Below are 25728 nucleotides of genomic sequence, written 5' to 3'. Positions count from 1 at the left end.
TCACTCTTGTTAGCACTTTGTCAATTTTATTGATCTTTTTGAAGAATGAGCTCTTTGTTTCATTGATTTTGTCTATTGTTTTTCTGTTTTCAATTTTATTGATTTCTGCTCTTTATTATTTCCTTCATTGTGTTTGTTTTAGGTTTTATTTTGTTCTTCATTTTCTAGATTCTTGAGGTGAGAGCTTGGGTTACTAATTTCTTCTTTTCTAATGTATATATTTAAGAGCAGTTTTTTCAATTCAGTGCCTTGTTTAACTGACATGGCAATCTTTTATGGTAGGCAGTGCATGTGGTATTATCTTTAAAATCCCCTTCCTCTATTAGGTACCTCTCTCAGACAGCATCCTCTAGTTTATTTGAGTTCATTAATTAACAAGTAAATTAAAATGTATTTTCTTTTAATACATGTGAAGCATAATCCCCTTGAGGACAGGGATCAGGAGTTATTACCTTATATCCTTGATGTAGAAAATTTGGCCCTAATAAATATTTGATAAATGCACATTCATTCCCTACCCAGTGCCATTGTTTACAATGAGAATTTGATACTGTGGTCATCCCACAATGGCAAGGTTCAGAATCTTTGCTAACATATATTTGCAAACACATTTGCTCTGCTACCCTCAAAGGACTGAGCCTTTATTTTGCATTTTATAATGATCTATTATGTAAATTCCTGTCTTCCTCCCTCATATCTGTTTTCTTTTTTCCAGCTGATATCATTGAGGCCCTATTAAACCCAGTGCACTTTTGAGAGCTAGTGATGTCAACAATAAATAGTAACAACTCTTTAACATCAAGAAGTTTACAACTGAGTAGCGAAGGTACATTCATATCGTTAGACTCAACTACAAATGGGGCTGAGGAAAACCTCAAAAATATCTTCATAGAGAAGGTAAATATAATAAATCCCAGAAGGATAAGGAGGCATACAATACATGCACAGGCAAAGGATAAAAGATAAAGACATTATAAGCAGAGGCCATACTGTACACATAACAAAGTGATAAGCAGTGGAAAGGCAGGTACATTTTTTCTGATTGAATTTGCATTCTAGCAGGAAAGACACGTATGAAACATACGTCCAGTGGATTGATTATGCATGCTACTGATGTGCAAAGAAGATGCAAAGAGAAGATATATGATGGACTTTTGGAGTAATTTGAGGTATCATGGTAGGAAAGCACCTGAGATCACTTCAGGGAGATTCAGAGAGACGTAATATAGTGTTGAAAAATGAAGGCAAGGGCTAGATTGCAAAGGGTCTATTCATTTCTGACCGTGTTATCCACTGGGGTATCATACTAGTAATGAGTACCCTCCTGACAGTGACAGGGTAGGCCTGAGCCCACATGCTAATGGTTCTTCACTTGTATGAGTGGCCCTGATCCCCACTACTACATCCATTTAATGACATTCTCTGCCCTACTCTTTGCCCTGGGAAGGTTAGCTCTCCATCCCCGTCACCTCAGCCTCTAGCACCCCATCTGCAAATTGTGTGACACCAGCACATCAGAGGACAGGAAGAAAAAGTTTAGGACATATTATTTGTATGCACCTCACTAAAGTGCTAGTCATGACTTTGTGTGTCTCTTACTGTTCCAACAACATCGTTCTCTCCCTTTCACCCATCGGGCCTGGAAGAGGAAGTACCTTTCCACTTTCGATAGTACCTGGATGAGTCACCTTCCTTCAGCCTCATCACCCTGCCTACACCTCTGTCCATAGTTGTTCCAACAAATTATTTTCTGTTAAATGTTTTTGTATCTGCCTATTTCCCGCCAGGACCTTGACTAATAGAATATACAAAATTCAACTCTTAAATCTTGGTACTGATTTTCAGCTCACTGACATCAATGTCTTTAATTTCTTTGTACTTATAATATTTTTGTTTCACTCCAAAATCTTTAATCACCGTCATTAATTTCTATACATTTACCTCCCAAAATGGTTGAAGATCAATATATGAATTATGCAGCCATTGTTTTTACAATGCAGATAAATTACTTTTAGTTTTACTTATATTTCGTAAGTGCATGCTCTGTCCTGACCCTCTAGAAAGCATTGCTATGTAGTACTAAGTTCTGAAATCAAATCATTTTGCTCATGTCAGAGACATCATTGTCTGTGGAAAGATGAGTTAAGAAGTGCTCTCTGTTTCACAAGTTGTAGCTATTTTTCTGTCTAGTGGGGAAAAATCTGAATGTTTCAGAATGAACCCGCAAGGTTCCAGAGATCCATTTACTATTTTTAATGGGAAATAAAATAATGGTAAAGAAATATACATTGTCCACATAGAGAGAAAGACATAACAAAGGAACATCCCCCCTTCCCATGCTCCACCAAAGGAGTGTAAGAAGAGGCTAGATAAAACAGAAGATTTAAATAAGATCCAGAGTCTGATAACATAATACCCTGAATGTCCAGGTTTCTACTTAAAATCACTCATCAAACCAAGAAAAAGGAAAATCACAACTTGAATGAAAAAAGACAATCAACAGTCACCTACATCGAAATGACACAGGTGATAGAATTATCTGCCAAGGATATTAAAGCAGCCATCATAAAAAATGGTTCAATAAGCAATTACAAACTTGCTTGCAACAAATAAAAAATAGAAAGTCTCAGCAAGAAGTAGAAGACATATAGAACAAAATGACGTTTTAGAACTGAAAAATACAGGAATCAAAATAAAATTCAGTGGATGGTCTCAACAGCAGATTGGAGGGGGCAGAGGGCAAAATCCGTGAACAGGAAGATAGAACAGTAGAAATTACCCAGTCTGAGCAAGAAAGAAAATAGGCTGATGAAAACTGAACAGATCCTCAGTGACCTGTGGGATCATAATAAAAGATCTATGGTGCATGTCATCAGAGTCCTGAAAGGAGAGGGAAAAAAAAAGTATTTCTGAACAAGTGCCCAAAGAAATAAAGGCCGAAAAATAACCAAATTTGGAAAAACACAAAAACCTGTAGATTCAAGAAGCTGACTGAACAAAAAAGGATAAGCCCGAGGATATCCATGCCAGTACCCATTACAGTCAAACTTCTAAAAGCTAGTGATACAGGAAAGAAAAAAAAAAAGCTTGAAAGTGGTGAAAGACAAAAGACACTATAGGCAATAAATAAATAAATAAATAAATAAATGACAGGATTTTTTATGAGAAACCGTGGAATCCAGAATGAAATGGGAAACAGCATGACATTTTTCATGTGATTAAAGAAAAAAACTGTCAATGTCCAGAAAAATAGAAAAGAAGGCATCACTGCTAAACACATTTTATGACATAGGAAGTACTCTCATACCAAAACCAGACAAACATAGCCCAAAGCAAAAACACTACAGACCAGTATCCTTCACATATATACAGAGACAACAATCCCTAACAGAATTTGATAAGTTATATTAACTAGGTAAAAAAACAACAACAACAACAACAAAACACATGATCTTGTTGATGCAGAAGGAAAGATTTGATAAAATTCAGCACCCATTCATGATAAAAACTCTCAGAAAACTAGGAGTACAGAACTTCCTCAACTTGATAAAGAACATCCACAAAAATTCTATAGCTAGCATGATAATAATGGTGAAATATTTTAATGCTTTCTTCCTGATAGGAGGACCAAGGCAAAGATGTTTGCTTTCAGCCTGCTATTTATAGTACTGGAAGTTAGAGCCAGCATAAAAATGCAAGAAAAGAGAATAAAAGCATACAAATCAGGATGGAGGGCTTAAAATCATCCCTGTTTGCAGATGTTATGATGGGGCTCCGTAAAATATCCCAGGGATTCTACAAAATTACTCATAGAAATAATGAGTTCAGCAAGATCTCAGGACAAAAGATCAACTACCAAAACCATTTGTATTTTTGTATGTAAGAAGTGAACTGCTGGAAACTAAAATTAAAAATGTAATTTTATGGGGCACCTGGGTGGTGCAGTTGCTTGAGTGACCAACTCTTGGTTTCCGCTCTGATCGTGATCTCGGGGTGGTGAGATTGAGCCCCCCACGTCAGGCTCCCCGCTCCACCACAAGGTCTGCTGGAGAATCTCTCTCCCTCTCCCTCTGCCCTTCCCACTCGTGCTCTCTCTCTCACTCTCAAATAAATAAAATTTTAAATAAAATAAATGTGATTTTCTGTAGTCACAACAAAGAGAGAGAGAGAGAAATGTTTGGGAATCTAACAAAACATATAGGACCTACAGGCCACAAACAACAACAAAAAAGAACACGATGAAATAAAGGCCTAAATAAAAGGAGATAAATACCGTGTTCGTGGACTATGAACTATAACATGGTCAATGTCAGTTGTCCCCCAAATTAGTAGTTTTAATGGAATTACCATCAAATTTCCAGTAAGCTTTTTTTGTTTATATGTACAAGCACACAATTACCTGAGTCCTCTCTGCCTTATTTTGTATGGGTTCAGTGCTAATATACCACCCATAACTAGCACATTTCTCCATTGGATTTATCTAAAGAGATTTTTTTTTAAACACCTAAGAAATACATGTCTTAATAGAATGTGTAACATTTCAGCCAGTATGGATCATTGTAGGGAAGAGAAGCAGAAATGGCCCAGAAATTATTTTTTTCAAATCAGTAAATTTGTGAGCTTTATTTAAATATTTTAGCTACTAAGCTGGTCTCTTCCTAGCTTATTTATCCTGTGATGCCCTATTTAATCATAGCACTTAAAATTATGTTAAATAATTGAATCCGTGGGGAAAATGACTCAGACCCCTCTCAGTTTATATAAAATACTGCTGTTAGGATTTTCAGTTTCTTAAGAATTCCTTTCTTGTCTGCTTTGAGGTTTACCATAATCAGTCCTTTCTAATTAATATTCCACTCATCTTAGGATATAGGAATTACTGGTTGATATTAGAATATAAGCAAGGACCAGTCTTCATTGTTTATGACATATATCTTACATCTGTAGGCTAAAAAGTAAGTAAAAAACATGCTGATGCAAGCCTTCAGCGTTATAAAAATAAATTTTGTATTCTTGCAAAAGTCAAGTCTTAGGAGTTCGTGTGTAACAATTATAACCTTATCATTTAACATTATTTTCAAAGCATACATGTACAGTGCATGTTTAGTGATGTACATTTATTTTTTAATGTCCTTTTTCAAAACTGTCATTTGGCAGCCTCTGCCCTTTCCCCTTTCTTTGTGCAACGACATATATAACAGTAATACCATCATAGGCATATTGGAAATGTGAAAAAAAAAACCAACCCAATCACAATACAAAGCATTGCTAAAAAGCAAAATATAATGATATAAATTAGAGATGACCTAAATATTCAAAGTATATTCTGTTAAAGGGGCGCCGGGTGGCTCAGTCAGTTAAAGCATCTGCCTTCGGCTCAGGTCATGATCCCAGGGTCCTGGGATTGAGCCCCGCATCGGGGTCCTTGTTCCATGGGGAACCTGTTTCTCTCTCTCCCTCTGCCTGCTGCTCCACCTGCTTGTATTCTCTCTCTCTGTCAAATAAATAAATAAAATCTTTTTTAAAAAAAAGTACCTGCTGTTAATGGATTAAAAGATTCAACATAGTTAAAATGTCATTTCTCCCCAAATCGATCTATTTAATGCAATTCCCATCAAAATCCCAGAAAGATATTTTTTAGTCCAATCCGTAGACCTATTTGTAGATAAGCTTATTCTGAGATTTGTAAGATAAGACACAGGACCTCGAATTTCTAAAATGGTTTTGGAAAAGAATAACAAGGTGGAAGGAAGAAGTCTGAGGCTTAGGCATGTTAAGTAGCCTGAGTAACTAAGGCAGTGTGATATTGGCAAAGAGCTGGGCACACAAATAGAGAGGACAGAAGTGAGATCCCAGAGGTAGATCCACACAAATAAGCCCAACTGGTTTTTGACGAAGGTACAAGAGTTATTCAGGGGAAGAAGGATAGTCTTTCCAGCAAATGCTGTTGGAGTAATTGGAAATCTATAACAAAAAAGCAATCTTCTGTGTAAACCCCACACCTCACACAAAAGTGAATCCAATCATAGATTTAAATGTAAATATAAAATGATTAAAAATTTAGGGAAAAAACACAGGAGACAATGAACTATGGCTTGGTGAAAAGTTTTTAGACCGGACACCAAAAGTACCATCCCTAAAAGAAAAAAAAAATTCAATAAATTGGACTTGAGAAAAGCTAAACATTTTCGCTTTGGAACTTCACTGTTAAGATAAAAAGACAAGCTACAAGCTAAGAGAAAATGTTTGCAAAGCACGTATCTAACAAAGGACTCATATCAAGAATATAGAAAGAACAGTCAAAAATTAATAGTTAAAACGAAAGGTATTCAGTTGGAAAATGAGCAAAAGACATGAACAGCCGTTTCACTGAAGAGTGTATTCAGATGGCAAATAAGCATGAGAAAGGCTATGTGACGTCATTAACCATTAGGCAATTCAAGTTAAAACCACCATAATATATCTCTACATGCTTAACACTGAAACAAATGATAAAATTGACCATACCAAACGCTACAGAGGATATAGAGACCTGGGTCCCTCACATTGTCAGCAGGTATGTGAACGGGTACAGACCCTCCAAAGAAGGTTTTGGCAGTTTATTTTAAAAGGAAATATACATTTACCGTATGGACCAACAACTTTACTCCTGCGCATTAATCCCAGATTAATGAAAAATATGTGCATGACGGTTTTGCAGTTTTATTTGTAGTAACCCCAAACCAAAAATAACCAGTTTCCTACAATAACTGCACGACAGTGCCAACCACAGTACACAATGAACATGGGATACTACTCACAATAAAAGTAAGCGGACTACTGAGGCACATAAAACTTGAATGGATCTCTAGGACATTATGCCAAGTGAAAAAAAGCTAATATCAAAAGATCACATACCGAAGGATTCCGTTTTTCTAACATTCTTGAAATGATATAGTGATGGAGACCAAATTGGGAGGTGCCAGGCTGTGGGACACAAAGTCCAGGGAGTGGTGGTTGGTATGGCTCTAAAGGGAGAGAAGGGAGATCTCTGTGATGAGGGAATGATCCTGCAGGTTCCATATTGTGATTGAGGCTGCAGTTATCCAAATCTACAGTATTATAAAATAGCAGAAATATATACACACTGTATTGATGTCAGTTTCCTGGTTTTGAAATTGCATAATAATTTAGTTAAATGCAACTAAGGACACTGAATGAAGAGTATATGGGACCCCTCTTTACTATCCTCCCAACCTTTTTGTGAATATGTAATTATCTCAAAACAGAAAGTTAAATTTTAAAAAGCTCTGTTCTGCCAATTATTAACACTGGGGATTTGAGTAAATTGCTTTGACCAGTCATCTTTATAATGGGGTTCCGAAGACCTCAGCAATGTAGTTATTGTGAGGACTAAATGAGAGAGGTAATTGACTAAGGGCCACAGGAAAATACGAAAAGGTCTGAATTAGAATTCACTGTGTTTGGGCTAATTTTTTTTAATGTACCTTTCACTTTTTTGAGTTAAGTGTTTCTCCTCGCCTAGATTATAAAACCTTAAGAGAAATATATGTATTCCACACTGATGTAGAATTTATTCCGGGGGTGGGAGGGGTGCACCTGGGTGGCTCAGCCAGTTAAGCATCTGCCTTCAGCTCAGGTCATGATCCCAGAGTCCTGGGATCCAGCCCTCCATCGGGCTTCTTGCTCTGCAGGGAGCCTGCTTCTCTCTCTGCCTCTGCCTCTCTCTCTCTCTCTTTGTCTCTTATGAATAAATAAAAAAAATCTTAAAAAAAATTATTACGGGGGCCCAGTAAATTTGGATTGTTGACTAAGGCCATTAAGATGTACCTGAGAGCATTCAAATCTGTCCCTTTTTGGTGCACTTGATATGAACCAAGGCAAGATTTTGGTATATCCGAAGCCACAGTTGTTTTTAGAAACATACACTTCGTGGTTTTTCAAAATTAGCTGTGCATTAGACTCACCTGTAAAACATAGAGCACTAGGTCCTACTCCCAGAGAGTTTCCTATTTTTCAGGTCTCTTCCAGAAATTTCCCATGTGTTGCTGATGCTTCACGGACCACACTTTTGAAATCACTGATGAACTGTGCATATGCCTGGGCTTAAATGTGGATTTATATCTATAGAAAACTCACAATACAAGGTGTAAAGGAACTTACATTCAGGGCGATATTACACCCTAGAGCACAGGAAAACACAAGCTAAACATGCCGACTCGGATCCATATTGGTCAAAAACCATTTTTAATTTTGTTTTATGAAATTCTTGCTTATACGCATACTTAGATGACCACACTAAGAAGAGGAAATGAGATGACCTACAGAGAACATTTTAAATCTGTTTTGGATAATAGTAATTTAAGTACAATTATCTACAAATTAAGCCTTATGCTTTATTTCATATAGATTCTGTTGGGGGGAATGGTGATATTATGATAATGGTATTCTAAAATATGAAATGTATAATGATTAAGGTAAACATCATACTCTGATTCAATATGCCAGTTTTTTTCTATTTTTATCTATAATTTATTTCTGTGCCAAGCAGTTGAATGCTTGACATAGAAAAATGAGTCTGTCACTTCAACAAATGGTATTATAAAAACACTCAAATAATTTTAACACAGATTATTATTGCAAAAAGAATATCCTTCTAAAAAGTTTAACTGATGTTTCTTACAAATATTGGGCTCATCTGTGTTAAAATAAGATAAAGAAGCCTTCTATTGGCAAAGAATGGTTTACAAACATGCCCAATAACATATTACAAATGTGCTCACTTAATACAGAAAACTTCTTTTGAGAGCCATTAAATAATTAATAATTAACGCAATGTCCAAGAGAATGGTATTTTAATAATTGCCACCAAAGACATCAAAGAAAGAGTGATTTGTTAGTAAAGTTTTCTCATAAGGTGCTATGGAAAGAAATTTAGCATTTTAGGAAGATTTCTTCATTCAATTATAAGAGTACTCTTTATTTTAGCAGAAGCCTTGTCCCCTGAGAGCTACACACATTCTGCCGTCAGAGCTCAGCTGCTGCATTCTGCTGTTGCTTTTCTTCATCAGACTGTTGGCAGCATCAGTACTTGACTTTTGATAAGATCCCCAGGGTAGAAATTAAGTCTGGTAGACAGAGCCTACATACGAGTGTAGAGATTATTCTGGGCATGTCTTTTTGTTCACTAGAGTGAAATTTTTAGTGTTGTTGAAAGGGTAAAAAAAGTAAAGGCATTTCAAAGTCTATTCTGGATTAGGATTTTCTGCTCTGTTATTTTAGAAATATGCATAGAAGTTACAGAAAGTACTGTCGTTTTGTACACTGAAGAGTTTTTATGTTTAGAAGCCTGTGAGAGCAAGTACTATGTCCACTGTGCTATTCTGGTTTGGATATTAATCAGAACACAGTTGAACATTATTTGACTTCACAGGGCTTGCCATGCTGGAAGCACAACCTTATATGTAGTGGCCATGGGCAGTCCTATTATGGGAAACCAACTTGAGAGAAAAGGCGGGTCACTTGCTTCTGCGCAGGTCCTGGAATTTGAAATATCCAGGGGCGTCTACAGAATCCTGGCATCAGTTACTATGTTGACTCACTCAGTGTTGGGATCACTCACTTTCCCCTTACAGGACTCAGATCTTGGAGGCAATTAGCTTCAGAGAAAAACGAATAGGAAAAACTGAAGTGTTCTTTTTTAAAAGGCTGCTGAAGTTGGTTGATTTCTCATCATTCCTAAACCTATTGGAGCACTAAAGTTGGGAGGAAATTTACCAAGACTTTTCTTGCTGCCTTGATACGTACTTTTTCTTTTTTCCCAAATGCTTTGGTGGGAAGAAGTAGAGGACTGTTGTAAGTACAAAGTCACTAAAAATATTTTTTCTGTGGCATAAGTTTTACTTTGTGGCAAGCTCACTGATTAGGCAGATTGATTTTAAAGTATTATAGTAGTTTGTGAAGAAGAATTAATGTTATCTTAAATTTCCTGTACACATATATGTGTGCAGGTGTACATGTTTCTCATTGGGAAAACTTTTCCATAGAAATAAGGTAGAGTTTAAACTTTTTTCTTTACAAATATAATCAAGCAGATCTTTCTTTTTTAAGAAACCACTAAAATAATAGAATATGCATAATTGGCCTGGAGTATTTGTAACAAACTATTTTAATTGCTGTGAAGTCGTTTGTGTATCTGAGTTATTATCTTGATTATTTGATCCTCTATTCAGTAATGGTTGCATGTGGGCCAGTGACCTGCTATATCTTCTCAATGAAATAATCGTGGTAGTGGAATGACGTGTGGAGATCTCAAGGTTAGAAAAATTCTGTCTGGCACATCAAACGGAATGAATTGTGATGGATAAATGGAGGTGGAGAAAAGTATGATAAATATTTAATTTAAAAATCCCTTTCTCATATTCTATTTAGTATTGTGAGTGTTCTGTAGCATAACATGAAAATTCTTTCAAATAGTTATATGATCTCTGCTGGCAAATGACCAGACACTTTTGTTGAGAACACAACATAAAAGCATGAGGGACTTCTGATCATTTCACAGTAAGCTCACTGTGTTGTTTCATGTCTAGTATGACCTAGCTTTTCAGTAAAGCTTTTTCGTTTGGCTTTTATTCTAAGTGCATCTATTTTGTTTATTTTAAGAGAGTCATGATGACTAATGAAAAATTTAGAAATTGACTCTGGCACAGTAGTAAAAATAATGTATAAAAATAATATATGAAGAGTGCAGTGTGTCCCAAAGAGATGGACAGAGGGGATTCCCTTGCCCCCCTCACCCCTGCCTTTGACTGGCGGATTGTAGCCATTCTGAAACAGATATGATGGTGACGCCCATGATTAAGAATGAAGAAAGTAAGTCTCTCCAGATAAGTAATTCTTCAAAACTTCCGGTAAAAGGGTTACAACACAACTTTGACCTCTGTGCCCAAAAAAATGAACATTGCGCACTTCCTGATTCACATTAGATGCTACCAGATTTTATAGTAAAACGTGTTTAATGAACTTTTCTTATTTATAAATTTATTTGGTGAGCATCAGAATTGCTTTCTGGTTGAAAAACCATTCCATTTACTAATGTTACAAAAATACAACAGCATATGTTCTTCGCAATGCACACGTATTGATTGATCCATTGTTATACTTAGAAAATTCAAACCAGAAACCAGTGTAGAGAGTGAATTTAGAAAAAAATAGCAAAGATTCAATTCAAAAAATAGCAAAGAATGAAGCAAGCAAACTTACTGTCTGTTTTGTCATAGATATTCAAATAACTTCAAGTTCTTCATTGGAATCTAAAGAAAGCTAAGCTTTTTGGGACAAGCTCTGTAGGACTTTATTTAAGCACATTTTAAAGCTATCAGGTGAAACTTTAACCTGCGTGACAGTGGGTTTGTTAAGAGAATATGAAGATATTCACATGGTCATATTCTACATTAACTTTTACCAGCTGATGTACTTCTGTTTGAATGTATTGACATTGGAATGAGGTTTGTTAAATTGCCTTAGTTTGAATACGTAGAGGAGTACACGTGGGTGGTTTTTAATGAAAGTAGTTGCCAGAAGATCCCTGTATTAACATAAAGATTGTTTACTTTTAGAATTGCTCAAATATTGTATTTCAAAGAGTCACTCAAATAATTTATTGCAAATATACATTTCGTTGGGATTTTTAAATGGTAGAAATTATCTTGAGGTCTAATAAAATCATCGTTTAGAATGATTTCATTTCCAGAGTCTTCCAAGGGCATCTTAACTCTGAAAAAGAGATTGCTGATCCAAGTGGATAATATATTTTTTAATTGAATAGAAAGTTTTCTGTATCTCTTACGTGGCATAACATTATGGAAAATGCAATAGAGAATGTCACATAGTAGTTACTGTAAACTTAAAGATTACTAAATGTTTTGTGCAAATTTATGTTATTTAAGGAAAAAATGTGTCAGTTGACACTACTCCAGCTAGACAGGACTGAGATATAAATTCATAATTTGGACAGAAATATTAATACAGCTTCCTCTTTGTTTCTCAAGTATTCATTTGAAATCCTTGTAGTCGAAAGCCATTTGTTACATGAGAAACAAATTGTCAAGTTCTTAACCACTTGTGTGGTTTAATAAAAGAGATTTAAATCTTCGTTGTCTTGGAAAAGTCAGGGTTTTTAAAAATTCTGTTTTATTATCTTTCATCATGGCTTTATCACCAGAAAAAAGCGAAGTGATTTCCCAAACTTTTCTTCCCCTTCCACCTTCTAGTGTAATATTCCCCTAACTTATTAAAAATGATTTATCATATTTTTTATTAAACTATTCTTTCTTCCACTGCATATACAGGAAACATGGTATTTTGATGTGAGTATATCTGTTTATATGAATGCATGAAGACAAATTTAAATCACAGAGCCATCGAAAATTCATTGGAAATTAACCTTTCTTTGAAGATAATCTTCCGTTCATGTTTTCCATTTTCTATTTTGACAAATAAGACTAACATATGTCCTCTGTCCAAGAAAATGTAACAAACCATGAAGAAAGGAGCAGACCAAGGTCTTACGGGGCCTGGGATTATGCAATTTGAGGGTGGGGAGTCTTTTAAGAAAAACAATACAAAATTATGAACACACAGCGAGGTAGGGCCTTGGGCGGAACCAGTGTAAGTGATGGGCCTCAAGGCTTAAACTTTAAAGGTCCTAAACTTTAAAAGGGATTTCATGGGAAATCACTTCCCTACGAAGAGATGCGTTGCTGTTGAATCTTTCCCCAGTTTACATTTTAAGATGAAATTGATGCTAGTTATATTTCTTTAAGCATATGTTATTTCTCAAAGACAGGCTTTTATTTAATGCAGATTAGAGAGTTAAAAGAATGTATGATGGTAGGAATTTGACATTTCCGCCTTTCATTCTGAAAAGATACATTGATTAAAATGGTGTCAAACTCAGTTAATGGAGGCGGTGCAGCTATTTCAGATATACAGGCTATGTAATCTGAAGGCAAGCCGAATCACAATGAGAAGAATAATGATGACCTCGGTTTATTTTTATGTAGCACATTCAGGGTTTGATTGGATTCAGAAGGAGGCGATGGTTTTCTTTCTCACAAAGTCCTGCTCTAGTCCTAGGAGATTTGTGTTCTGTTATCAAGGCACTTGGCTCATATTGGAACATTTTGTTGGGAGGGTCATGGGCTGCACTATGGGAAATGAAGAGACTTTTTTTATTATTATTAAATGCAACCGAGTTCCATGGCAGAATTGCATGGAAATTTTCCTCTTCGGGGAGTACTCTCCGTGCAGCAGCCTGAGCTTCGAAACACAAACAAACACGCAAACCTCTTGCAGTCTTCACCTTTCTCCTCATTTAAAAACATCTGTTACTTAAACTTCTTGGGGTTTCACTCTATACAATATTGACAGAGTAGTATTCCTGACACGGATTTGGAGTTTGGAAGTTTAATTAACATACAGATACGAAAGTTTAGTTGGCAGTGTTGTGTATTGTATTATTTTGCCGATTTGGAGAGGGTATGTCTCTGGATGTCACGTGTGGAATTTTTCTTCAAATCTTTATCTTTGTAAAGGTTCAAGCTCCCTCTAGTTAACATTAAAAGTGAACGTGTCTTTTAGAGATTCTCATATCCTGTCTTGAAGGGGACAGTGACCCTGCTCTTCGTGAATCACTCACATGCGAACTATAATTTGAGGAGAAAACAACTAACATGACTTGGTTTACTTTTTTTTCTGAAATCTGTAGTATAAAAAGCTTATATTTTCCCACACATTACAGCATAATATAATTTCGCATGTACCTTTTTTAAACCAGAGGGCCCCTCCAGAGATTTGGAAACAGTAACTCTCAGGGACAACATGGTCTTTCTCTTTCTCCATTCAAGATGACTGCCCTGAATGTGGGGCGGATGAGGGGGGCCACAAAAGCCTTGGCTCTGGTGTTCACGGGTATCTTACATTTCTCAGCCACAGTTCTTCCAGGCAGCAGGCGGAATGAGAATGAAGAGAGGAAAATGGCCCTGCTTGCTCATGCTTAAAAGAGTCCTAATCTGAAGACTACACAGCCTCTACCACATGCCCATTAACAAAAGCAAAAGGCACTACTCCCTCTGGCACAGCTCAAGCCCTCCACTGAGGCTGCCATTTCAAAAAACAATGTCTATTCAGCTCTTTGCTCCGTCTGATGTCATTCTGATATCATGTATGCGAAACACCTGGGAATTTTAATAGGTGAAAGAACCCACAGGGCAATTTTCTCGGGGGTCTAACGGTTCCCAGAGGGATTTTGCATAGTATATGTAATGATATTAAGCCCTGAGAAAAAAGTGTTCCTAGCAGTCTGGATTGAGTTTGGAAATCAATTTCTTCTCTGTCTCCTTTATTATCTTTTGCCTTCTGCCTCAGTGCCTCACTTTGGCTTTGTCATTATGCACACCATTCTTCAGTAATGGAAGGTGGGGGCGAATTGACAATTATCCTGTAACTGGAATGGAACTGTCATTTCTTTGCTCTGCTGGTAAAACGTTGATGCTGCTGTTTTTGTTGTTCATAAATGAGTCTTCCAGAACTCTTAATTCAATATTTCGATTCCATATGATTTTCAGGAAATTATATAATTCCATATAATTTTAAGGGAGAGATGTTAGAAAATTGATGTTTCACGTGTCAGTTTCGAAATCTGAAGTATTTCGAAGGCTAGTTAAAAAGATTTAGTCTTAACTTGCCATTTAAGGGCAAGGATCTGAGGAAGAGCTTTGCTTCTATTTTTATTTATTTTAGTTTATTGTTTTATTTACTTTAGTATGTAATCTGGTTGTTGTAATGAATAGGAGGAATATTAAAGTACATCATGAAAGCCAATGCTTCTCCGCGTAATAAAGTCAGAATGTTGACATTTAAATGGGTTTTAACAGGGTTAACATGATTTTAAAGAAACTTGAAAAAAACAGATGTTTGAAAAAAAAAGATGTTTGAATTGTCATGCTTTTCACTTATATTTAATAAATACTTAACCCATTCCTGGGCATTGCAACAAGCAAGGAATTTATCTATGCCAACATAATGTATGGTATTTGGCCAGTTTACTTTCAACTTCTAAATGTACTTTATCTCCACTACTATGAAACAATTGATGTTTCAGAAAGGCCAGTATTAATTGAGTACAATTAGCATTATAATAGTCTCATATTATGTCCAATTATGGGCAAATAAAGGAGTTAACCTTTCAGTGTTTTCACCCTCTCCTTGGTTTTTGCTTTGTTTTGTTTTAAATTGCTGTCCCCCCTCCCGCTCTGGTTCTGGCTAAGACTGTCATTGAATCAGGACTATAAAAGGGCATAAACATCAGTGGCTTTTTGCTCATTCTTGGCACCCATCTTTATTTGCACACAACTTGTCTGCTCCTTTATCAGATTACAGCAGCAGTACTACCTTAGCCCAAGCTAAGTGCTGAGCTAAAGGGCAAGGGAGTCAGCACACTGTTACGAGTACAGATTTTTAGCCTTGGAAACCGTGTGAGGTCCAACTAAAGAAATGCGAAAGAGAAAAATCACAGAATCAGAACTGCCCAAGTATTTTCACCAAAGGCAGGTTGAGTAATTCCTTTTTCTACTGATGCTCTAGGAAGGCTGGATTAGAAATAATGTTATCAAAATGGCAGAGGAACCGATAAAATTGTCTGTGAATCCCAATGGCTTCCGTATATTGGGAAATAACTTGGAAGGAAAAAGGAAAATCTGCCTCTACAGAGTGCAAGCAGATAGAAGCAGTGTTGGCTTATAGCTGGCTAATTAAACGAGCTTACGGGAAGCTCAGACAGCTGGGAACCCTGAGTTAGTAGAGCCTGAAGGGCAGGTCAGGAGCCATATGAACAGCTGCTGAAGAGCTAGAGGATTCCTTTGGATTAGGTGTACACACCCCATCTCTAATGGGCTATGTCAGAGAGCACCAAGTGTTATCATGGAGTTCAGTTCACTCAAGCCTGTGGATTTTGCAGTGTTTTACTTTAAATGTCTGGAAATAGAGAGGCTCTCAAAAGAAATCCAGAACTAAAAGTATGAAAAGAAATGACTCTGTAAAGTTTGTATTGTATTGGGTATGGGCGACCATTGTTTAAAGAAGGAACAGTTTGTTATTCACTCATTCAGGCAACTAATACATATACTGAGTGCCTACTTCATGCCAGGTACCGTACTAGTGTCTGGAGATAATGTTCTAAACAAGTGAACTCACAGAGATTAGAATTAAGGAGATGTATATATAGATGTATAGCTATATAGATATCTATCTCCGTGTGTGTGTGTGTGTGTGTGTGTGTGTGTGTGTGTATAAATAGTCACACACTATTTAAATCACATTTGAGGTAAGGGTTGGAGAATAAAGCACACATTGTTATAAGAATGTATAATTGTGAGACCTAGGCTAGTATTAGAAGTTGGGGAGAGATCCCTAGGAAAATTACATTCAAAGTAACACAAAGAAGAATGGGATTGGGGAATAGTGATCAAATGGAAAAAGAGAGAGGAAAAATGTTTACATTCAGAAGAAACAACATATGTGAGTATAGAACTTGGTATGAAGAAGGAACTAAAAGAAGGTGAATTTTCCTTGAGTATAGTAAGCCAGGGAAAGTTTGGGACTGGTGTGCTGCTAAAATGGTGAGAGCTGGGGTCTAGTCATTCAGAGCCTCAGAGGCCCCGGATTGCTTTTTCTTTATAGTAAAATCAGTGGACAGCCTTTTAGGGTTTCAGGTAGGGCAGTGATAGGAACATATTTGCAGGGCTTTTTTCCTTAATATCATTCTGTTTCATGAAGAAGAGATTAGGAGGTATTAAGACTATGGACTATGAGAAACAAACTGATGGCTTCAGAGGGGAGGGGGGTGGGGGAATGGGATAGGCTAGTGATGGGTAGTAAGGAGGGCACGTATTGCATGGTGCACTGGGTGTTATACGCAACTAATGAATCATCGAACTTTACATCAAAAACCAGGGGATGTACTGTATGGTGACTAACATAATATAATAAAAAATATTAAAAATAAAATAAAATGTTGACTTCCCTTTCAAAAAAAAAAGAGTAGATGACTGGTTATCAGTCTGGTAGCTTCTCTAGGGGCAGAAGGTGGTGTTGACTAGAATGGTGAGAGTGAAGCTGAAAGAAGTGGTTTTATTCAAGAGTTAGTTATGAGACAGAGTAGATAAGAATTGGTGTCGATGGATGTGGTGTTTTCCATGGCATGGAGAATTGGGTGGATAATAGTGCCATTTACAAGAAGACTTCAGTGGAAGCTGGAATGCTGGGAAGGACTGGGGGTGTGGATGTTAAGTTTTTTATGAAGAGTGTACATACCATAGATGGGGCTGTGAGCCTAGAAACAAAGTCATTATTGGGGAGTTGATAGGTGAGCCATCGAGTATGGATGAGACCAACTAGAAAGATCACGAGTGTGAAAAGGAGGTCAGGAATCCCATATGGAAGACAAGAGCATGCCAAGAAATTATAGAAGCATCTAGGTAGAATGATAAAATCCTAAGGAAAGTAATATTTCTGTGAAGAGGAGTGTTCTTTCAATCTCCCATTTAATGGCTTTATGAATGAGGATCTCACGTGCAACACCAGGTGTCTTGGTTTCCACAGTCTCTGCCATCTATTTACCCCTAATTTCCTTTCCCATATTGCTATTTCTGTGAGATATCACCAAAATGTTGCCTTAGTAGAAAAGCTTCAATAAATATTTAAATTGTGTAATGTATTCAGCTTTTTCCTGTACTCTGCACTTCCTAAAAATACCTTCTTCGGAAACCCCATTTCAACTGACTGCTGTATAATGAAATGAGACTTCAGTGTAAAACATTTATCATAGTCTGAATTTCAATTGCTCAGTCAGAGTTGTTAAGCAATATGAAAAATCATCCTTTAGAGAATACAGAATTGCATTGATATGACAAGGTAAGTTTGCACTTTATTTAATGCTATTTTAGTTAATATAGATGCTTATTGGAGAAATGTCTAAAATTTCTTGAGAACCATTAGTAAAATTGATTATTCTTAAATCTGGAAAAATGGTAAAAATACTTAAAAAACATTGACAGTTCAGGTTAAATAAAACTAGAATTGTATTGAAGCAATAGAAGGCACTTGAGTAATTGAAATTTAGTCATGGATGAGTGTAATGTGCTTATCAGTTAGCTTTGGGGGAAGAAAGACTAGATGGAATATTAATATGGTATTGAGCAACTTTTTTACTATTAGGTTTTTACTTGCTTAGAGCCAAACACTAGTGAACACCTGCTGTGTTCTCTCTGACTCCTTTGAGATTAAAACTCTGTAGGTGCACACACACACACACACGCTCACACACACATGCATATAAATACCACTACTATAATATGTCAAGAGAGTTACCGAGCCTGGTACAAATCAGCCATAAATGACTACTTATGGCTGATGTGATTATGGAGGTTTTCATCAAAGAATCTACCTCTATAAACAGGCCTTAGAATATGGGCATAGGAAGATGGGAACTAGAGAATGAGTAGAAGGAGTGGTGATGCATAGACAAGGATTAATGAGACATTAATCTATCCTACATGAATGGTTATTGACAGTACCTTGTATGTGCATGGTACTGTTCAATATTGCTAGTATGAATAGATTTCTCTCTCCCTCTCTCTCTCTCTCTCACACACACACACACACACACACACACACACACACACACAAAGTCTAAAAATTAAATGGTTTGCATGCAAAAGTGTTTGGCTTGACTAGTATTTATAAAATCAATCAATACTATTGAAACAAACCTGAAAATAATGCTTCCATTCAGAAAGCATAAACACTACCACACATTTGGGAAAAGAAAAAAAAAACTATTATATCCCAATGTCACTTCCCAAGTATAAGAAACAGTTGTGGTTTAATATTTTATTTATTCCTTAAGGGGTTATCAGTCATTTAATTTTAATATTAAACATTAGAGGTAACTATGTTAGTGGGATTTTTTGATAATTTTCTTAAGAAAATAGGACTATCATGCTACCAAAGTATGATAAATACTTAAAGAAACCTGAAAATATTACTTTCCTATACTTTATATCCATCAGTTGGACTAGATTGATATTTTTCCTTAAAATTTTACTATTTTGTTATTTTTCTTAATTCACACTTCACTCAACATAGTTCAAGCGAAGTAAAGAATGTCATGTCACTAAAACCAATTGAGGAAATTTCCATCTATTTTCTTGAACTTGTAGCAGTACCAACATTGACCATTTTCTCCCTTTTTAAAACTTTGGTGTTTCCTTCAACTCCATGCATTGCACTCTCCTGGTTTTGTTCCCATTTCTTTGGGTATTTCTGTTCGGTCTGCTTTACAGGCTAATTCTCTCTACTCAACCTCTAAATACTAGGATTCCTCAGGGCTCATTCCCAGCATGAGTGTCCTCTCTCTGTAATCCCTTCCTTGGCCGTTGCACCCATGCCCATGACTTATTAACACGCATGTGGAGATAACTAACCAAGTTATACCTCCAGCTCAGATTTCTCTAGTAAATTCCAGAACTACAATTTCAGCTGCCTTGTTGGCATCTCCATTTGTATGTGGCAAAGTCACCTCCGCTCTAAGGGCCCCAAACAAAGCTTTTCGTCTGTCCATGAAACCTGATCTTTTCTCATTGTTCCCTTTATCAGTGAATGGTGCTACCGTTCCAGTTTCACAAGCTCTTGAAAACTATTACATCCTTGAAACACTTATCTCTCAACCACTCGTGTCTAAACCATTAATTACTTGGGTTTTATCTCCCCAGTGTCTTTTGATCCACTTCTTTTCATCTCCTCTACCATTAGCCTAGCTCAAGTAGCTTTGTCTCCCTAGGAATACAGCAGCAGTAGCCATTCTGCTGTTTTGCATTGCCTCTTCCCCATTCCTTCTAATCTATTCTCTAAAATTCATCCAGTCATCTAAGTTTGACAATATCAGTGCACATTCAGTCACTTCAGTAGTTTCTGCTCGTTGCTAGGAAAGCAAAACAAAGTAGAACAAGATCTAGACACTGTCTTCCTCTCCTGTCACATCTCCTGTAATGCTGTCCCTGCCTTACCACTTTTCTGGGTTTCTTTCTATTCCTTGAATAGGCCTCACTTCTTCCTGCCATAGGGCTTTTGCATGTTTTTCTTTTTGTCCAAAACCTTCCTCACTCTTTTCTTTGACCTAGCTAACACCACTTTCCACTTATAAGTCATTCCCTGTGGGATGATGTCAAAATTACCTTGAGAATATAAAATGTCCCTCTCATATAATAGCCTACCATACACATAGCACTGTCGTGATTCCATATATATATGGATGACACACGTGTGTGTGTTACTAATCAGTGCTTATCACTCAGAGTACATGGTAAATTCCATGAATGCAAATATCTCCATTGGTTTTGCTCCCCACTGTTTTTCCAGAACCAAGCACATAAGTATTTTTTAATAATATGTGTAATATTTTGTTGCATGCTGTAATTACAGCCATTTACATATAAGAATATGTTATAATAATGATAATTTGATTGCATTTTATATGACAACAAAAGCACTTTAGTTCTGGTTGAAGCTTAATATATATAAATAAATAATGAAGATCTCCTTTTTTGGTCATTGAATTTATTCTCTTCTCTGATTACCCATACTCCATTTTACTGGAGTCTTTTGGTTTGGTTTTGTTTTACTATTTTCAACCCAGATATTTTTTCTTTCCTGCATCTATCTTGGTGACTCCCAATGGCACTTCTCAGTGTTAACTGCTTCCTTCACATCTATGATATTCTTCCTCGATTCCACATTAGTCTATTCCTTTTTTTACCTGTCTCTTACAGTTGGTGCCTTCCCTCCCTCTTTCAACTTGCTATCTGTGAATATCCTAGAAAAATCACTCATTTACTCTTTTTTCTTATCTTCGCCAATTTATCTCTTGAAGAAGAGATCCATTTTCTTTATAACCTGGAAGAGCTTGCAATATGTATTTGGGTGTAAAGAAGAAGTAGTGATTTCATTTTAAGATGTATTAGAGAGGGGTGCCTGGGTGGTTCAGTGGGTTAAGCATCTGCCTTCGGCCCAAGTTATCATCTCAGGGCCCAGGGATAGAGCCCCTGAGCCCTACATCGGGCTCCTGGCTCAGCGGGAGCCTGCTTCTCCCTCTCCCTCTCCCTCTGCCTCTGCCGCTCTCCCTGCTTGTGTGCTCTGTCTGTCTCTGTCAAGTAAATAAATAAAATCTTTGAAAAAAAAGTATTAGAGAAAAAGCAACACTGGTCATTAAGTAATTTGTCCTAGAGTATGGAAAGGTAAGAGGACTCAAAGCACATTTAAATAATTTCTCCGAGAAACGGCAAAAGAATTTGGCACTGAGAAATAGATTATATTCTATTAAAGTATATTGTTAATAACATCTTTCCGGTTTTGTAAGGAAAAGACAACAACTGTCAGCCAAATACGGAAAGAGAAAGAAAACCTACATGATCTCACTTATACATGGAATCTCAAAAAGTCAAATGCATAGAAGCGGAGAGTTAAAGGGTGGCTACCAGGGCTGGAGAGATGGAGAAAATGGGGAAATGTCGGTAAAAGGGTACAAAGTTGCAGTTATATAAGATGAGTGAGTATAGAGATCTGATGTAGAGTGTAGTGGCTAGCGTTAATAATATGGTGTTGAATACTGCAATTTTGCTATGAGAATAGATTTCAGGTGCTCTCATCACAAAAAAGGTAACTATGTGAGAAGACGGTATGTTAATTAGCTTGACTGTAGTTATCACTTTGCTATGTATAGCAAACCATAATGTTAGGCACTTTATACAATTTTTATCAAGAATAATTGGGGAACAAGTGACAACGCTAGAGCTGACAAGGATGCAGAGAAATTGGGTCTCTCCAACGATGCCGGTGGGAATGTAAAACGGTACAGCCATTCTAGAAAAACAGATTGGCTTCTAAAACTAAGTATGTAATCACTGTATCACCTAGTAATTCCACTCTTGGGCATTTATCCCAGAAAAAGAAAACTGACATTCACGACAAAACCTGTACATGAACGTTCACACCAGCATTCTTTGTAATGGTCAGAAATTGGACACAAGTCACATATCCACCAATGGGTGGATGTGAAACAAATGATGCGTCCATATCACGAAATACTACTCAGCCATACAAAGAAATGACCTACGGTAATACCACAACTCTCATGGATCTCAAGGGCACCACGCTTGAAAAAAATAATAAAAAACTCCAAGGTTACATACTGTGTTATTCCTTTTATATAGCATTATTGAAATAACAAAATTATGAAGACCAAGAACAGATTCTTGGTTGCCACAGGTTAGGAATGGGGGGTGTTCAATGTAGGGGTGCCAGAAGAGAGCCTGTGGTGATAGACCTGTTCTGTGTCTTGATGGTGGCATTTGTTCTGTAACACTATACTTAATGCACTTCACACACACACACACATGCAAATACTGACAGAAGGACACAAGTGAGTTCATGTGTAACTGGTAAAAATTTGAAGAAACTCTGTGGATTATATGGATAATTTCCCAATTGTGACATTGTACCATAGTTATCCAAGGTGTCAACATTGTAGGGAGGGTGTGACAGTTGCACAAGACATCCCTGCATACTTCTTTGCAGCTTCCTATGACTCCATGCTTACTGCAAAATATTTTTTTTAAATACAGCATTAAACCTTTAACAAGCCCTCAGTGTCCTGAAAGCCAGTGTGTCATCACCAGACCTAATCAACAGAGAAGCCTTGTAAATTAATAAATCCACCACTTAGGGTACAAAGGGTGGTTTAATGCTAACCCACTAGAATGCAATCCATTTCTGTTCTAGAGGAACACGCATCACTTATTGAACAAAGTGTCATAGTGATTTAAGCCTCGTTCTAAATGTCCTACCTTGTGAGGTATTTGCTTCAGGTTGTTTATGACCAAAAAGCCTATATGAGAAGGGCTGGCATTTTAGAGATTATGCTGGTCCACAGGCATGGTAACTGGACAAGACCAGAAACTACTTGAGTTTTCAACCTGACTCTACCTATCAAGCTAATTAATCATGGACAAGTCAGTATCTATTTATTGATTGAGTGCCTGGTGCTGAGCTGAGTGTATTTAATATTGATTGTCTTCAAGAAAAAATTAGGAATAATAATGTGGCTTCACAACATTACTTATTGCAGGCATTAGGAAGGGGCGTTTCCTGGTCGTTGGCAAAGTGTTCACGAAGTGGACAGTTTTTGTACTTGGTATGATTTTAACCATTCATATCAATGAATAGCTAATTTACATTCCACTTCCAAGGAGATGACAAATTGTATAAACAGATGCACAGATCAAGAGGTGATCTCTGATGGTGTGTGTGCATACACCTGTGTGTGTGTGTGCGTGTGTATGTGATCTCCTTGCTTTAATCTGGTCTTAAACAGATCCATCCTTCTCACCGTTACCCTAGTCATGTTTCTAAAATACAAATCAGATCTTGTGCCTGTAGCTTAGCATCCTTTAGAGAATCCTCGAGCTACAAGGCCCAGCACACAGGACCCTTTACATTATGTCTCTCACCTTTTTATCTGCTCTTCTCCTCCATGTATACTTCTCTCTAGTCATAAAAATTGTGGTTCCACAAATAAGTCATGTAATTGCCTAACTATGACTTGTTCCCGCTTCCTGGAATGTTCTTATGAAAACCCCTATCACCCCATATCTTCTACTAACAATTTCTATTCATTATTTTAGTGTTTGTTTATAGGACATCATTAAAAAGCATTCCTGACTACCCTAGGGCAGGATAGGTATCTCTGTTCTGTGTTCTTAATGAAAACCCATTGTAGATAATTCTGCGCAAGTAATTATATCCTCTGTTGTCAATGTCAGGTTGCTTCTGACTCATTCCCTTGCTCATTGAGAGGAGGGTTTGTGCCTGTTATCTATGGGTTACTTGTGCCCGATTGTTTGTAAGCACATATATGAATGATTAAATGCCACAGCAATCGTCTGACTGTTCTAGTCATGACATCATTATGTTTTTGGAACTCAGGAGTCCAGGCTGAAAATGGCTCATGTGTAACAGTGAATCCTGGAGCGTATTATTATATTCAGACACACACACACACATGCCTGATAACTAATAAAACAGAGTAGGATAATTCTTAGTACATTATTTTTTTTCCTCAGGGCTCAACGAATTGTAAAAGTTATAAACCTCAGACTGAAATGTCTGTTGCTTAATTTAGATCATTCCTGTAATCAATGGTATTTTTGGTTTATCTCTGAAATTTGTTTTCTCAATTTTTTCTTATTCTTGAAAGAAACTCATAGTTAAAAAAGAAGACTGACTTGAGGAAATTCTCTTGAGGGAGTACAAAGCTGAGATCTCTTTGGAGTTGTCAAATTACTACTAATTGAGAGAGATTCAGGGAGGGTAGGAATTGGGTGACTCGCTTCTGTTCATACAGTATGTGCGTGCTGGGTCTGCTGTTCTTTGATGTGGGTGCAAGAGCTTTAAGTCTCTGGCTGGGTGTCTCAGGATAGATTGCTAAGAAAGTGCACGGCTGGCTTGAACTACCTGGAAGACAACTGTTTGCTTCTGCTTGAGCTATTGTTGGAGTTTCCCTGAAGGGACTTAGAACGGAATGTCCATTCCAGGGAGGATTCCGTTTCAGATAGCTGCCTTCCTGAGCTCATTTTCCACCCTGAGGTCTGGCCACAATGACTGGAAATCTTTCATCTGTTTTAATCTGGAATGGAGCTAATTTATAAAAGGAAAGTTAGTTGCTGGGTAACTATGTGCACAAGCAGAGAGCCCATTGCACATGTGCCCAAACTCAGGGTGACAGATGTCTATTGAATGACTCAGACATATGGAATTGGAGGGTCCCTTAAAACAAAAATAGCTTCTATTAAGTCAGTCTAACAGCCTATCCATATTTATTAGGTGGAGACTTTTGCATTAAAAATAATGTTTGTAAGTGTTTTATTGACAAGTGAATATGAACTGTGTTTTGTGCAATATGTTAACATACATTTCATGTAGTACAGAAATCCATACATCTGGTATACCCAGGCATTTTAGGAGGAAAACTAGCTGGAGTGATGATAGTGATTTACCAAAGTAGTCAGCCCTCTGACCCAATTTCAAAATGAAATTGGGTTTCTGCAAAACTAATATAATAACTTTTTCTTTAATATTTTATCTTTGAGTACATTATTTGTATATAAAAGGTTTTTATGGGACATCATGACAATCTGTTTTGACTTGGAAAACTTTAACCAAGAAAAAGCCATGATATAGACTCATTTTATCCATGACATTATATGATGGTAGCTCTATGATTAATTTTTCCTTAGTGAAAGCATATATTATTGTATTGTCTTCAACTAAAATAGATTATTTGGCCAATTTTTTATCTTTATAATGCAAATTAAAGAAGTACCCAACCAGAAAACAATCCAGGCCTTGAATAATATGGGTTCTTTTTTTTAATAATATGTTTCACCTTAATTAAACTCATAGGCATCCTTCTGCCTGCAGATCACATTGCAAAAATGTGTACAATTTTGAAAATTGGAAATTTAGGGTGTGTATGAGAAATGGAGGATAGTTGAATCTTAGTCCATGACATCTAGAAATCAGGTTCTACCACTAAACAATTAATTTGTGAATATC

The 25728-nt window shown here is 36.8% G+C and overlaps 1 protein-coding gene across 13 annotated transcripts in view; it reads left to right on the top strand.

Moving 5' to 3' along the window:
• Positions 1-25728, top strand: part of DMD (dystrophin) — a 2358181-nt gene that overhangs the window by 372245 nt on the left and 1960208 nt on the right. For 2 of the 13 annotated variants that reach the window (XM_057311364.1, XM_057310703.1), the window contains exon 1: positions 9540-9855. The exons of 10 other annotated variants lie outside the window; for them this stretch is intronic. In XM_057311364.1, coding sequence (XP_057167347.1) covers positions 9825-9855 — 31 coding nt within the window. In that variant the 5' untranslated portion in view covers positions 9540-9824. Of the gene's footprint in view, positions 1-9490; positions 9856-25728 lie in introns of those variants that run through there. One more of the 13 variants, XM_044389426.3, reaches the window with a different exon arrangement.

Source organism: Ursus arctos, chromosome X, assembly GCF_023065955.2.
Source record: "Ursus arctos isolate Adak ecotype North America chromosome X, UrsArc2.0, whole genome shotgun sequence".
NCBI lineage: Eukaryota > Metazoa > Chordata > Mammalia > Carnivora > Ursidae > Ursus > Ursus arctos.
The sequence above is the reverse complement of the archived record's forward strand: the minus strand, read 5'-3'. Positions and strand labels throughout refer to the sequence as shown.